Source organism: Vigna unguiculata, chromosome 7, assembly GCF_004118075.2.
Source record: "Vigna unguiculata cultivar IT97K-499-35 chromosome 7, ASM411807v1, whole genome shotgun sequence".
In the NCBI taxonomy this organism is placed as follows: Eukaryota; Viridiplantae; Streptophyta; class Magnoliopsida; order Fabales; family Fabaceae; genus Vigna; species Vigna unguiculata.
Genome location: NC_040285.1, coordinates 40,519,365 through 40,532,675, shown reverse-complemented (window position 1 = coordinate 40,532,675; position 13,311 = coordinate 40,519,365). Strand labels below are relative to the sequence as shown.

Here is a 13,311-nt window from a genome sequence, read left to right as displayed (position 1 = left end):
TTGATTAACGTTTAAACCTCTGGAACTGAAACGAAAATGATCATTTGCGAAGTATGACCATTGAGAGTAATGTCAGAAAGAGATTGTATAACAGAGAGATCTCATAATTAATGAGCAAAACGATATTCAACATCAATAACCCAAATGAAAATATCTTTCCAAGACTTTGAATTAAAATTTCATGGACACAAAACATGGATCACTCTCCTCGTCTTACTTACTCACTCAATAGAGAAAAAACTTCACTGATCCATCTAAAAGTAGAGAGAGGATGAGCTTGATTGTCATAGATTGGTACACTAACTAGGAACTCAAAGTTGCGTTTTCTGCACATTTTTGTCCTTCCCATGGACTCTCTCGTTCCAAATGTTTGCCACTTCTTCAAACGTCAACCCTTTGGTCTCAGGCATACAAAATATCACAAAAACAACTGCAATGACAGATACTCCCAAAAGAATCATGAAACTCTCACCAAGACCTATGGCATCAACCACAGATAAGAAGCTGGTGGACATTATCACACTACAAATCCAGTTGACAGTTGCTGACATGCCACCACACAACCCCCTGTATTCCTGAGGATAAATCTCTGAATTCACAGTCCATGGCACTGGACCCATTCCTGGGGCATAAAAAAGAATATACAAAACCAAACCCAAGATAGCAATCCATCCAAGTGTTTGAGTTGCGTTGCCATGTCCCATGAGGTAGCAAGATGTGGAGAGGACGACCAAGGAGATAGTCATACCAGACAAACTAGCAAGAGCGAGCACCTTACGACCAGCAATGTCAATGAGGTAGATGCCTAGAATCGTGGCTGCTGCATTCATGCCAGAAACAATGAGGGAGAGGAACAAAGCTGATTGGTTTGATCTGAAGCCAGCCATCTGAATGATTATGGGGCTGTAGTACATTATGATGCTGATAGCAGAAAACTGTTGAAAAGCCTGAAGTCCACCCCCACAAATGAATGCACATCTAATCTCTTTCTTTTTGAAAATATCACTGTACTTCACTTTCACCTCACTCTTGCGTTCCTGCTCCAGGAGTTCTTCCAGAATTGCAATCTCGTCCTCCAACCGGGGTGAGGAGTAAATCTTAGAGAGCACACCAACTGCTTCCTCTTTCCTGTTCTGTAACAATCAAACTCAAATTATTTCATCAATCAAAGCAAGGGTTTAGACATGAAATGGATTGAAGAGTTAGAACAGGTAAGTAAGAAAAGAAAACCAAAAAGTTTGTGATTTCTAACTCTTTTATTTCTGGGATTTTTACCTTCATGTAAAGCCATCTAGGGGATTCTGGGAGAAAGGCCATGAGGACAAACTGAAGAACAGCTGGCAAACTTGCAACTCCAAGCATCCAACGCCATGTCCCAGGAACCTGGATTAGATTTTTCACAAACAGTTTAATCATAAACATTTGTAATAAGCCAAGTAATAATAAGAAACAATGAAGTACCCTGGTGAGTCCAAAATTAACGACATAGGAGACAAATTGTCCAGCAGTAATCATAAGAGTGTTTGCACTGACTAATCCTCCTCTTATTTCAGACGGTGATACTTCTGCAATGTACACAGGAGCAGTGACAGAGGCAGCACCAACACCCAGCCCCACCAGAAAACGACCCGCTATGATCACGTAAGGATTTGGTGCAGTAGCCATTACTACTGACCCTGCGCCAAAACATATGTCTGCAATGATAGTAGCACTCTTACGTCCCAGATGATCGTTAATCACACCACCAATTGCAGCACCGAATATTGCACCAATCAACGCCATTCCAACAATCACTTCCTGCATCACAAAATCATTATTTTTATATGCTTCATCTCCCAAACTTAATTAAATATGTAATATTCATTAACATTTAATAGTACTTAACATGATACCTGAAGAAAGCTACTATTCTTCACCACCTCAAAATCCTCTTTTATGTACAGAAGAGCACCTGACACCACACCTGCTTATTGCATGCATGCATGCATGCAACCATGCACCAACATATAACGTAAGAAAGTGTTCTTTGTTCATACATGTAACGTTAGTGTTTATGTATAACAATGATACTCACCAGTATCGTAGCCGAATAGAAGACCACCTAGGCCTGCGGCGAAAGTTATTCCTATGATGTAGGGGTTTTGGAAAAGAGCGATTTTGCGTTCTGGATGCATCTCCAGGTAACTGGAGCTTCCTGCTCTCATGGACATGCCCATTTCAGCCACCATTTTTGTGTTCTTGTTGGAGGAATAATAAATAACTTTGTCAGTTTTAATTAATGAAGAAGTGATTAAGGAATTGAATGGTGAAGAGATGATGATTGCATGAACATTTTTATACACCTTAGAGCCACCAAATTTGGAGAGATGCATTAAGTTTTGAAAAACAAAACGGCTTTGAAACGAAAAACAACCATTGTTTTGTCTGTCTTTGGGTTAATTATGTTTAAACGATTCCCTCACACCTCACTTCAATCATTTCCACCTCAAACATTCAATGTGTCAACGCAGCTTTCATTACGAATACTAAACTACATCTTTTAACTATCCTCACTGTCTTTCATCTTATTCCACATCATAATAACGGTTGTTATGACTAATTAATTAGTTTCCACATCATAATAACGGTTGTTATGACTAATTAATTAGTTATTTGTTATAAGTTAAACTAAAATAAATATGTGATGTGAAAAATATTTGATAAAAGAAACTATTAAACTCTTGTAATGACATTTTTTGTTCTTATATTACAAATTATATAAATTACATTTTATGAGAATAAATTTAAACTTTTATAATTTAAATGCCCCGTAAAAATATAGAGTTAGAAAATAAATAAATTTGTTATTTGTGATTATGATTAAGAATGACATGAAATTTTTTGCGAAATTAAATATTAAAAAGAAAATACAATCAATTATAACTAGACATAAACAATGGCATGCATTTTATTTAACGAAAAAAATATTGTTGTGTGTAGTAAATGAATTATCAGGTATAGATAGATAACACTTGTTGGTATTTTTTTTTCTACATAAAGTAAACATGCATGAATAATCGTTAAAGTCAAAATTCATTTAGTATTTCAGTTATCTATATTTTTACAAAATTTAATACAAAATTTAATACTCGTTAATTATATTCTAAACAATACTTTTAGGACACTGATTAGATTAACCATATTTTAAAACAAAGATAAATAAGAATGATAAATGATAAGAGTATTTTTTTTTTAATTAGATAAGTAATAATATTCACTTAATATTTTTTTTAATTCGAATAAGGGAATAAGGATATATATATATATATATATATTAATTAATTAATTAGAATGTCTATAATTTATTATGTACTTTAATAAGTTGTTATTAAATTTTATTTGATCTTTAATTTCATAATTTATTTTTAAGCCATACATTTTATTATTTTTATTGTAATTGTTTAATATTTATCCAATTGTTATTTTATATTTATATAATTATAATTCCATGAATTTTGAAAGGACGGAGATTATTTAGAACAAATTTTAGAAGAGAAACTAAAACTAAAATTGCTTTCAGGAACCAAAAACATAATTAACCCTTAAAATAATTGATTGCTCAAGGTTTGAAATTAATTAAAAACTAAAATAGTAATTACTATAAAATATGTATCTTTCAACTAAATTAAATTATTCATAAGTTACTTCAACTACAACTTTAGTAAATATTTCATTAAACAATTATAGCAAGTTTCACTTATCGACATTTTTTTTTTACTTTTTCTGTTTTATTTTTCCTTTTTTAAGTTTACTTTTCCAATAGTGTTACAAAAATACAAACTTAATGTCACGTTAAAGTTACAAAAGTTGACAATAAAAATGTAATGCTATTTTGTATAAGAAACAAGTTACATTGTGTCATTCACATATTAATTCATAAATAAGCATTAAATATTGAATATAAAGATCAAATGGTTGGTTTAACCTAATTTAGAAAAAAAAAAGTTAAACACATGAGTCACTTTGATCACCTAAATATCTCGACTATTTCAATCAAATATAATCAGATCAAATATAATTAAATTAAATGTTATACAAAATTTAATTTTCTTGAACACGTACATGTCTTAAATGGTAGGTATACGAAGACATATTAAAATAAAACGTATTTTCTTAATCAAATAAAATGATGATTTTCTTTTTGAGAATTTAATTCAGAAACATTCTGTAAACCTAACCAATGACCAACGAAAAAGCTTGACTTAACAAATTTAGACAAACATCTGAGAGAAAAAATTGTATAAAGAATAAATTTTGACGGTTAAAAGTTCTCATAAAGTACAAATTTTCAATTTTTCATTTGATGTAGCTAGTAACACCAATGAAAAAAGGGGTTTAGAATAAGTAGATTTCTGAAATTCAGAAATTAAAAATAGATAGTTTTGGAAGAAGATACAAATAAAAAAGTAAAATTTAAGAAGCTAAAAGTGTAAATGAAAAAGGCTGCACCAATAACAGGTGTGTCTTGTAGCAGAGGATCATGGCCGCAACAATGAAAAGTGAAAGATAGCTGTGAACCTATAACGTAAGACACTGTGTAATTACCGTGTCAGTGTGTATCTCTGATACAGTGACAAAACCATAAACATAAACAATTAGCAAAACAAACAAAAATTAATGAAAATACAAGAAGATGCCAACACAGGAACAGTAAAATACAATTAACGATGAATCATGTCAAAGCACCGAAACATTATAAAAATGGAAAAATGAAAAATATTAGTTATTGGAAACACAACAATACGTCTTAAAATTGGACCGATCCTTCTTCTCTCTCTCATATAGCCCTCTTCCTTTCACTTTAATCCAACAATAATAATTATTCACCAAAAAAAACTTTGAACAGATACCATCATCATTCATCATCATCACCCACATCATCAGAATTTCAAGGTGGGTTCCCTTCATTCTCTGCCAGTATTTGGTAGCATCAGTGAAAGCAAAAAACTTTATTTTTTATTTTTTTGCAATTAATCTTCTTCAGATTAGATTTGGTATTTTCTTTTTTTATTGGTTTGGGCATCCATCAGGGGTTGCTAGGTTGGTGTCAAATTAGTCTTTTGCTTGTCAAAGTGTCCTGCTTTGACTTTTTTGCAGTTGCAAATTATCGTTTTCCGTGAGTTTAGCTTGTGAGCACACTGGATTGTTCCCATTTTTTAATCGCTTGAGCTACTACAGTTGAGTGTTTTTTTCTTCAACGGTTTCAGATTTGTTTTCTGTTACTATCTGAGGAAGTCCAGAAATTCTCTAGATTTGAGTTGTTTTAATTTTGTCTCCGTCGAAGTTGAGTCTGCTGACCATCCCTCATGGGCAGAAGAAGCATGTGAAGAGTTTCTTTTGCTATCAATGTTTTTGATTCAGAGTCGTTTTGCTAGTGTGCTTCCACTGAAGCAAAGACTGTGTTTTTTATTCTGTGAATTGTTTTGGTCATAAATTTCAGGTCTTGAGTTTTGTTGGGTTGCAAGGTTATTATTGAAATATGATGGTGTGTGTGGAGTAGAGCTGTGTTTGTGTAGAAGATGAGAAGGGAACAGCAAGAGGGATGCCGAGCTTCAATTCACAACAGCCCAATTCCAATGCATGGTATATTTCCTCTTAGCAGTTACTCTTAGTGTTAGATTTAATAATGCTAAATCTGTCCGTTTTATGAAATGCTGGTGCATAGTTTCCCCAACCTAGATTTCTTTTGTTCCCATGTCGTTGCTTCTTTATTGGGTATTTAGATTCATTGTCGTAGCAACAATAGAACATTCACGGAAAGGGGAAAAACATCTTGGTTACTAGTCTATTAGAATGTTCCAGTTTTTGTTTTTTGAATCCATCAAGTTCAGAAGACTTAGGTTTTATGTGCTGTTTGTCTGAAAAGATATATGTTTGTTTTTTTTCAGCTATACAGAGGGAAGCACGGTTGATTCTTTTCGTCTGTCTGACTTTGATCAATCAGTTGGATATCGCATAGAGGATGCTGTTGCCTTAAGTGGAAGTAAGTATTCTTTTGTTGAAGATTCTGCATTGCTTACTGGTATAGTGTATATAATACAAGCGAGGGCAACTACTCTTAACTCCATGAGCAACATGACTGGAGTGTGTTAGAGATCTAACACTGACTATTGATATAACCAAAATACTGTGTATAAGTGAGGGAAACCTTCACATGATTTAGCTTTTGGGGTTGAGTTTGAACCAGAATTAAATTCTAATGTGGTTGTACTAGTGTATATTCTATTGGTTATTGTTGAGCCTACTAGGACATCTATTATTAGATCACACACATGTGTTTTTAAACTTCACGCTTGAGGTGCTTAATTTTTGGCCTGAGAAGGGTGTTTTAGAGATCCTTTATTGACTAGCAATCCTCATTTCATGAATTGGCTTTTGCGATTAAAGCAGGGCTAAACCTAAATTATAATATAATATTAGAGTTTATCCTACTGGTTATTGTTGGGCTTATTGGGACACCAATTACTGGCCACTCAAAATTGTCCAGTTTTGCAGATTTCACACTCGACACGAAGAGAATGTGTTGGAGATTTTACATTGACTAGTGATATAATATATATAAGCATGGGGGCTGGAAATCCTTATTCCATGAGACAATTTATGGGTTTGGGTTCAAACTCGATTCATAGGATGATATCAAAGTCTATTTTAGTTGTTGTTGGGCTTATTGTTTCACTTGTTATAAGATTGCCTTTAGATATCCAGTCATATAATTTGAGATGTTTGCTCCTTGATATGGGGAGTGTATGTTGATGATCTCACATTAAGTAGTGATATTATCAAAATAATTTATACATGGTAGGGATAATCTTTACCAATGAGTTAAGCCTAAATGCAAATTCTAAAGACTTATTATTAAACTTGAAGAACTATGTGTGTAAATGTTGCTTATTGTTTGTCTAAAATGATAAGTATTGTTGGTAAAAGTTATGGGATGGACTAATAACCAGTAATATCCACTTTTGCGGGACAGAAATTGCTAATATTATTAAGAAGAACTGTAGATGGCTTATTTAGAGAGAATAGCCATTTAATTTTACTTAATGAACATTAATACCATTAATGTTTCTTTGCTACTCGCCGCACGTGGGTAAAAGATGGCCATTCAATGAAAAATAATCACTTCCAAATTTCTTCATAATTTAATGTAACTTTACACATGTAGCTTGATTTAATTGTGTGTAAGTTTATGTATAGGGCTTCATTTACCATAATTAACCATTTAACCTAAAATCGATAAAACGGAATAGCCACTCAAATTTTATTTCCCAATTTCCTGTTACTTTAGAGATGGAAATTCATATAAAATTTTTAGCCACTTAATGTTAACAAATATCCACTTAATAGAAAGCAACACATAGCAATTCATGCATTTCTTTGTAACTCTGCATCTAATGCTGAATTTCATGTTTCACAGTAAGTCATTCGGTAGTAACAAATTAGTATGACCACAGAATAAAAACCAATGGCCACTCACATGATTTCTTCTCAATTTCATCTAATTTTACAGAGCTTTATTTACATCTGTTAGCCACGTAGTGGTAACACATAATGACTCAATAAGAAGCAATATTCATTTTAAAATATCTTCTTAATCTCATGTATTATTACTAAAATTCATTTACTAATATTTTCACTGTGAGTGGTCAAACTTGACTTTGTGCATTAAACATTTGCTTTGAGCCTTCCCTTAGATTCAAAGCAATATTGTGCACCAAGTAAAAACATACAAACCTTTCCTCGGTAAATTCACTTGTTGTTCTACCTCCAACTAATATGGCTATGTACGTGAAAATAACAAAAACTTGTCAGAAATGGGGGTATCGTATTGTCTTTCCCTTTCAAGAGAAAGCTAGCACCACCTTAGTACACGATAGAGTATATAATTAGTGTACTATTATTATACTGCTGGATATGTTTTTGTTATGACAGGTGTGCAGTAGAATAGAGGCAGTTTCTTTGCTGCAATCAGTTAGTCTGTAGAAAAGAAATTTTGGCTTGTGTAAGTTATGAAGATAGGAGTAGTGGTTCATTAGTGAGTATTGTTCCTATATTTGTGGTTTTCTTATTACTATAAAACCAACATCACAGCATGTTGTTGCAATGATTGAATATGAAATCACTATTATTAGATTATCTTATTTCGGTGAAAATTAAAAAAGAAATCAAGTGGTAACAACTTTGCAAAGCAAAATCAGTTGTGAAAGATTGCAGCAAGTCTGCAATCTCATGGTTGTGATACGGATATTAAAAAAAAGGTGGGAGAGTCATACTGGAGTTAGTGGATTTAGTTACTGTATGTAAAAGGAAGGAGAGAGATGAGAGTTTGATTGAGTTATAATTTTAACCATAGGTTGAGTTTAAAATATTGTTAAGAAATAGACTTTAAACCTAACTCAGTTTCACAAAACTCGGCTTGTAAGGTAAGGTTTGCACCCATATAATGTGAGACTTCTAACAAATATAATTGATGATTGAGATTTGTTGAACAACATATCTCCAGTTAAAAATAAAAGGAGAGGATCTAAACCCTAAAGAAAAGAACACATTTAAAAACTTATCAATTATCTCTAACAGATTGTCAATTGTTTATGTTTGATAAGAGGGAGGAATAGGGGAGTTTAAAGTATTTCTAAGTGTTGTGTGGCACAATAAGAGAAAGGAACGTGTAATTATTATTAGTTTTGTTGGAGATCTCACATTGTCTAAAATATGACTAAAATAGAGCATATAAGCAGTAACACACATTACCTTTTAAGTTGGTTTTGTAGTGTTAAGTTTGACTTTAAGTCCACATTCTAAGATGGTTTTAGAGTTTATTCTAATAATTCTTATTGCACCTATTGTGCTACTCGTTCTCTCGGACTACCCATAAATATATTGTTCTAAGAGGGTAAAAGCATTTTGTTTTGGCGATCTTTATTTTAACTCTCCCCATTTTATAATAATCTTTTTGTTAGCAAAATTTTATTGGATTATTGAGTTGTTGATATCAGTCAATGTGTAAGTTCTCATAATCTCACCAATTGCATGACAATAGCATTGATAAAACATATAACTAAGTGCTGTGAAAGATAACAAAATGGAGCAGTAATACATTCACAGCTAAAATATATACCGGCCTTTTACTCTTTGGGTAAAGAACTAGATGTCTAAGTTTATACTCTGACTACTATTATTTCTATTCTTGATAAAATGTAATCTTTTCTCCACTTTTTCATTCTCTAATAATGTTATCTGATATGTGATTCAGACTCAATTTTAGACTCACTTAAAGTAAGTAGCCAGACAATTTCTCGAGGTCCTATTCAACTTGGTTCCTTTGATAAGGTGAGTTTTTCTAGTTCTCGTTATCCATGAAACATTCAGCTTGATAAATTAGGTGATTGCTGGATAAAACATAATCCTCTTATTTTACATCTTTTTGTTTTTTTTTTTTAAATTTAGTTGCCAACTTCACTTGACAAAAGCATATTAACAAACCAAACAGAGCGGCAAAGCTTGCAATTCCAAAAGGTTCACACATCAAATTTAGTTACTGGTGATACAGAACACCAGGAAGAGTTTGCCATGGCTGATGCCAGTCCTAGAACTGATATTTCTACAGATGCTGACACTGACGATAAGAATCCACAGGTGCAGTTTCTTTTTACCTTCCATGCAATTTTCTTCTTGGTTTTTAACCTATTGAACCCATCATCAAGGAATCAACTTTTCCATTCAGTTCCTTAAAGCAGAGGTTATTTAGTCAACATTCCTTACAATCTGACATTTGCAATTCCACGTGTACAGTTTGATAGAAGTCAGGCCCTTGCTGCTGTGGCTTCTGACTCCAGTGACAGATCAAAGGATAAAACAGATCAGAAGGTAATATTTTGAAGAGTAATTGCCATTTTGGTCCCTCCAATTATATATAACATCAAATTGGCTCTCAAAAGATGCAACATCTGGTTGATCCTTAAAGAACTAAGTGATGCCATCAATAAACATTGATGTACCAATATTGATGTCAATTTATAGATGGAGGACCAAACTAATATTTTGTATACCATTTAAGGACCAACAGAAATATTTACTCTGTTTAAATTTATTTTGCTATCTAAGATTTTTGATAAATATTTGTTACATGATCATTGGCTTTTAATTTATCACAGACTCTCCGCAGGCTTGCTCAGAATCGTGAGGCTGCAAGAAAAAGCCGACTGAGAAAGAAAGTAGGAATATGTACTTTTTTTTTATAATATTTGTTGTTACAAATGATTATCTATTTTCTTCTTTCTTCATATAAATATTGGCATGGCTTCATTATAACTCAAATACAGGCTATATATTTCTCATCTGTGTGATTGTATGTATTTGAATGATCAGTTTAGTCCACAGATTACGTGAGCCTACTTGTGAACTGAGAGGGCCACGGACATTGATTATGTTAAAGTGATAATATAATAGATTTTTTAATAGAAAAATCAATTTGTCAAAGGGAAAGGTGGATAGAACATTTAGAGGTAGAATAGGATATCCTCCAAAATGGAAAGTTGTAGGTAAAACAAGGAATATGAAATAATCAATAATCCAGCGAGACTGCTCCTGGTTGTCTGTGCTTAATTTTCCCACTGGCTTCTCAACAATGCGGCTGAAGTATACTTCCTTTTATGGTAACTAAACATATATTTTGGTAACTTTCTTTGAGTCCAACTTTCTTTGAGCTCTGACTAATCTAAACATTTATTTTGGTAACTAGTTAGTACCTCTGTGATGTTATATCTATGGCAATTTTCCGTATGTTTTTTCTTAACTGCACTTGGAAGGGAAGTTGTAAAATGATAAATATGGATATTCAGCCTTTATAGAATAGAGCACTTTGGAATAGTAATTAGTTATTTGTAATGAGTATGGATTGTATTGGAATACTATGATACTCGTACTGTTTTTATTTGTTTGATCTCTTTGATAGATTTTAGGAATAATTGTGTTTGCATCACCCCATTTGGCCATAAAATGCAAGACTTGATACCAAAATGTTGTTACTCTTCTTCAGGCTTATGTTCAACAGCTGGAAAGTAGTCGTTTAAAGCTGACCCAACTGGAGCAAGAGCTTCAGCGAGCTAGGCAGCAGGTAGGGTGCAATTATTCCTTGGAAGTAGATTATGCTCTCCTTTTTAGTGAAAACTTTGCCAACCTATGCTCATATTCAATTTAAACTCAAATCTCTGATTTCTTTTCCTACAGGGAGTCTTTATATCAAGTTCAGGTGATCAAGCGCATTCAATGAGTGGAAATGGTATCCTTTTTTCTTAAAATATGTTATTCATTCCACAAGTTTTAACATCAAAATATGTTTATAACTTGTGCCTTATTGTACCAAACAATTTCGGGAATGTACAAATTTCTCATCTTGTGCATGGGATAATCCATAACTATGTTTTTGTACAGGGGCCATGGCATTTGATGCAGAGTATGCAAGGTGGCTGGAAGAGCAGAATCGACAAGTTAATGAGCTAAGAGCAGCTGTAAATTCTCACGCAGGTGATACAGAACTCTGCATGATTATCGATGGTGTAATGGCACATTATGATGAGATATTTAGGCTGAAGGCCAATGCAGCTAAGGCTGATGTCTTCCATTTGTTGTCTGGCATGTGGAAAACACCAGCCGAGAGGTGTTTCCTATGGCTTGGAGGTTTTCGGTCTTCTGAACTCCTCAAGGTGAGCTGATTCTGACCCTTTTCTTTGTTATGGCTTTTTTAAGCACTGGTTTTTCATTGTAATTGTTAAACCACCGGAAGAGAGAGATATTGAGTTGAAACCGTGTCTTTCTCAGCTATTGTGTACCTCTAGTACATTTACCTGAAGTTATTGTTTGATAAAGTGAAGTTTTGTTTGTGACGTGCATGAATTTGAGGCTTGACTAGAGTGACATGAATTTGGTTGCAGCTGCTGGTAAATCAGTTAGAACCTCTAACAGAGCAGCAGTTAGTGGGTATCACAAACTTGCAGCAATCTTCCCAACAGGCAGAAGATGCATTGTCTCAGGGCATGGAAGCATTGCAGCAATCCCTTTCTGAGACATTATCCACTGGATCACTTGGCTCCTCTGGTTCATCAGGGAATGTGGCCAATTACATGGGTCAAATGGCTATGGCCATGGGCAAATTAGGGACACTTGAGGGCTTCATTAAGCAGGTAAAAACTTTTCTAATCATTTTCATAGTTGATAAAATTTTCTCACACTATGCACCAGCATGCATATATAAGAAACATCAAAGTTAAAGTAAATTAATCGAGTGATGTCTAACATGACCTTATTTGAAAGTAAATTAACCGAGTTCTTGATTTGTGTGGTGATGATTTGAAGGCTGACAATCTGCGGCAGCAAACACTGCAACAGATTCATCGGATACTGACAACTCGGCAATCTGCACGAGCACTGCTGGCAATACATGACTACTTTTCTAGGCTGCGTGCTCTTAGCTCTCTTTGGCTTGCTCGCCCAAGAGACTGATGCATGGTAAATAGCGTGTCATTAATTTTCATGGCTCTGACACTGCTTACGATTTTACTGTGTTGTAGTTTTCATATTACTGATGTTAGTTTTTCGTTAAGTTATAATCTAGAAACTGAATTGGTGACCAGGGTATGTATTTTGTTTATTACTAATGTAACAATATTCTCTTTCTCTCCACTGTAACGCAGTTTAAGAGATTATTACATTATTTTATACAAAATAGTTGGAATGTGTCCTTTCCATAATTGATCTAGAATACCCTCTTGGGAAGCCAAAATGCATAATATCAAAAATGACTTTTTTTTTATTATTATTGTAAGGTAAATAAATGTTTTCTTGAAGCTTTTTAACATGTTTGCATTTGCATCTCATTTTCAATATATATATTTTTTTAATTCTTTAAGCATACGATAGTCCACATTTGTCACATGTAATAAAATGACGATTTCGACATAAGAAGGGAAACCCAACAAAAACAAATACTGTACTAAATATTTTCAGAACACAACCTTAAATTAAAATACAGGCAAATATGTGATTTCGCGGTCCCTGTTTCTTTGGAATGGATCAACTATTTTTCTTCATAATCCTCATTTTAAGATCTTAAAATTAAAATATACACGTCTTAAAGTAAACTAAGGCCATCTTAAAAGTTTACTTATTCAAATTTTCGAACTGGATTTGATAAACACATTTATTTTAGTGGCTTGTGACCTTATCCTCAATATTATAATGCATGTTTTTTTTTATTAAAAAAAGGTTGAAACG

At 33.3% G+C, this 13,311-nt stretch overlaps 3 protein-coding genes across 6 annotated transcripts; 1 reads left to right on the top strand and 2 right to left on the bottom strand.

Annotated features, from left to right (window-relative positions):
* Positions 1-32: 32 nt before the first annotated feature.
* On the bottom strand, positions 33-1,142 carry LOC114191461 (inositol transporter 1-like; the record flags this gene model as incomplete). The annotated part of the gene is made up of 1 exon (XM_028080633.1): positions 33-1,142. A coding segment is annotated over one exon (831 nt), but the record flags the coding sequence as incomplete, so codon positions are not given.
* On the bottom strand, positions 1,054-2,261 carry LOC114192727 (inositol transporter 1-like). The gene has a single exon (XM_028082524.1). The coding sequence runs from the start codon at positions 1,801-1,803 to the stop codon at positions 1,162-1,164; it is 642 nt and encodes a 213-aa protein (XP_027938325.1). The 5' UTR covers positions 1,804-2,261; the 3' UTR covers positions 1,054-1,161.
* A 2,503-nt stretch (positions 2,262-4,764) lies between these two features.
* On the top strand, positions 4,765-12,790 carry LOC114191668 (transcription factor TGA6-like). 4 transcript variants are annotated; one of them, XM_028081000.1, is made up of 12 exons: positions 4,765-4,932; positions 5,480-5,622; positions 5,928-6,022; positions 9,293-9,369; positions 9,487-9,675; positions 9,832-9,906; positions 10,194-10,253; positions 11,078-11,155; positions 11,269-11,320; positions 11,473-11,744; positions 11,973-12,221; positions 12,394-12,790. In XM_028081000.1, the coding sequence occupies exons 2-12, from the start codon at positions 5,582-5,584 to the stop codon at positions 12,538-12,540; spliced, it is 1,335 nt and encodes a 444-aa protein (XP_027936801.1). In that variant the 5' UTR covers positions 4,765-4,932; positions 5,480-5,581; the 3' UTR covers positions 12,541-12,790. The 4 variants fall into 4 exon arrangements, with proteins under 4 accessions (XP_027936801.1, XP_027936804.1, XP_027936803.1 ...); XM_028081003.1 differs by lacking the exon at positions 4,765-4,932 and adding an exon at positions 4,957-5,216; XM_028081002.1 differs by lacking the exon at positions 4,765-4,932 and adding an exon at positions 4,957-5,358.
* The last annotated feature ends 521 nt before the right edge of the window (positions 12,791-13,311 follow it).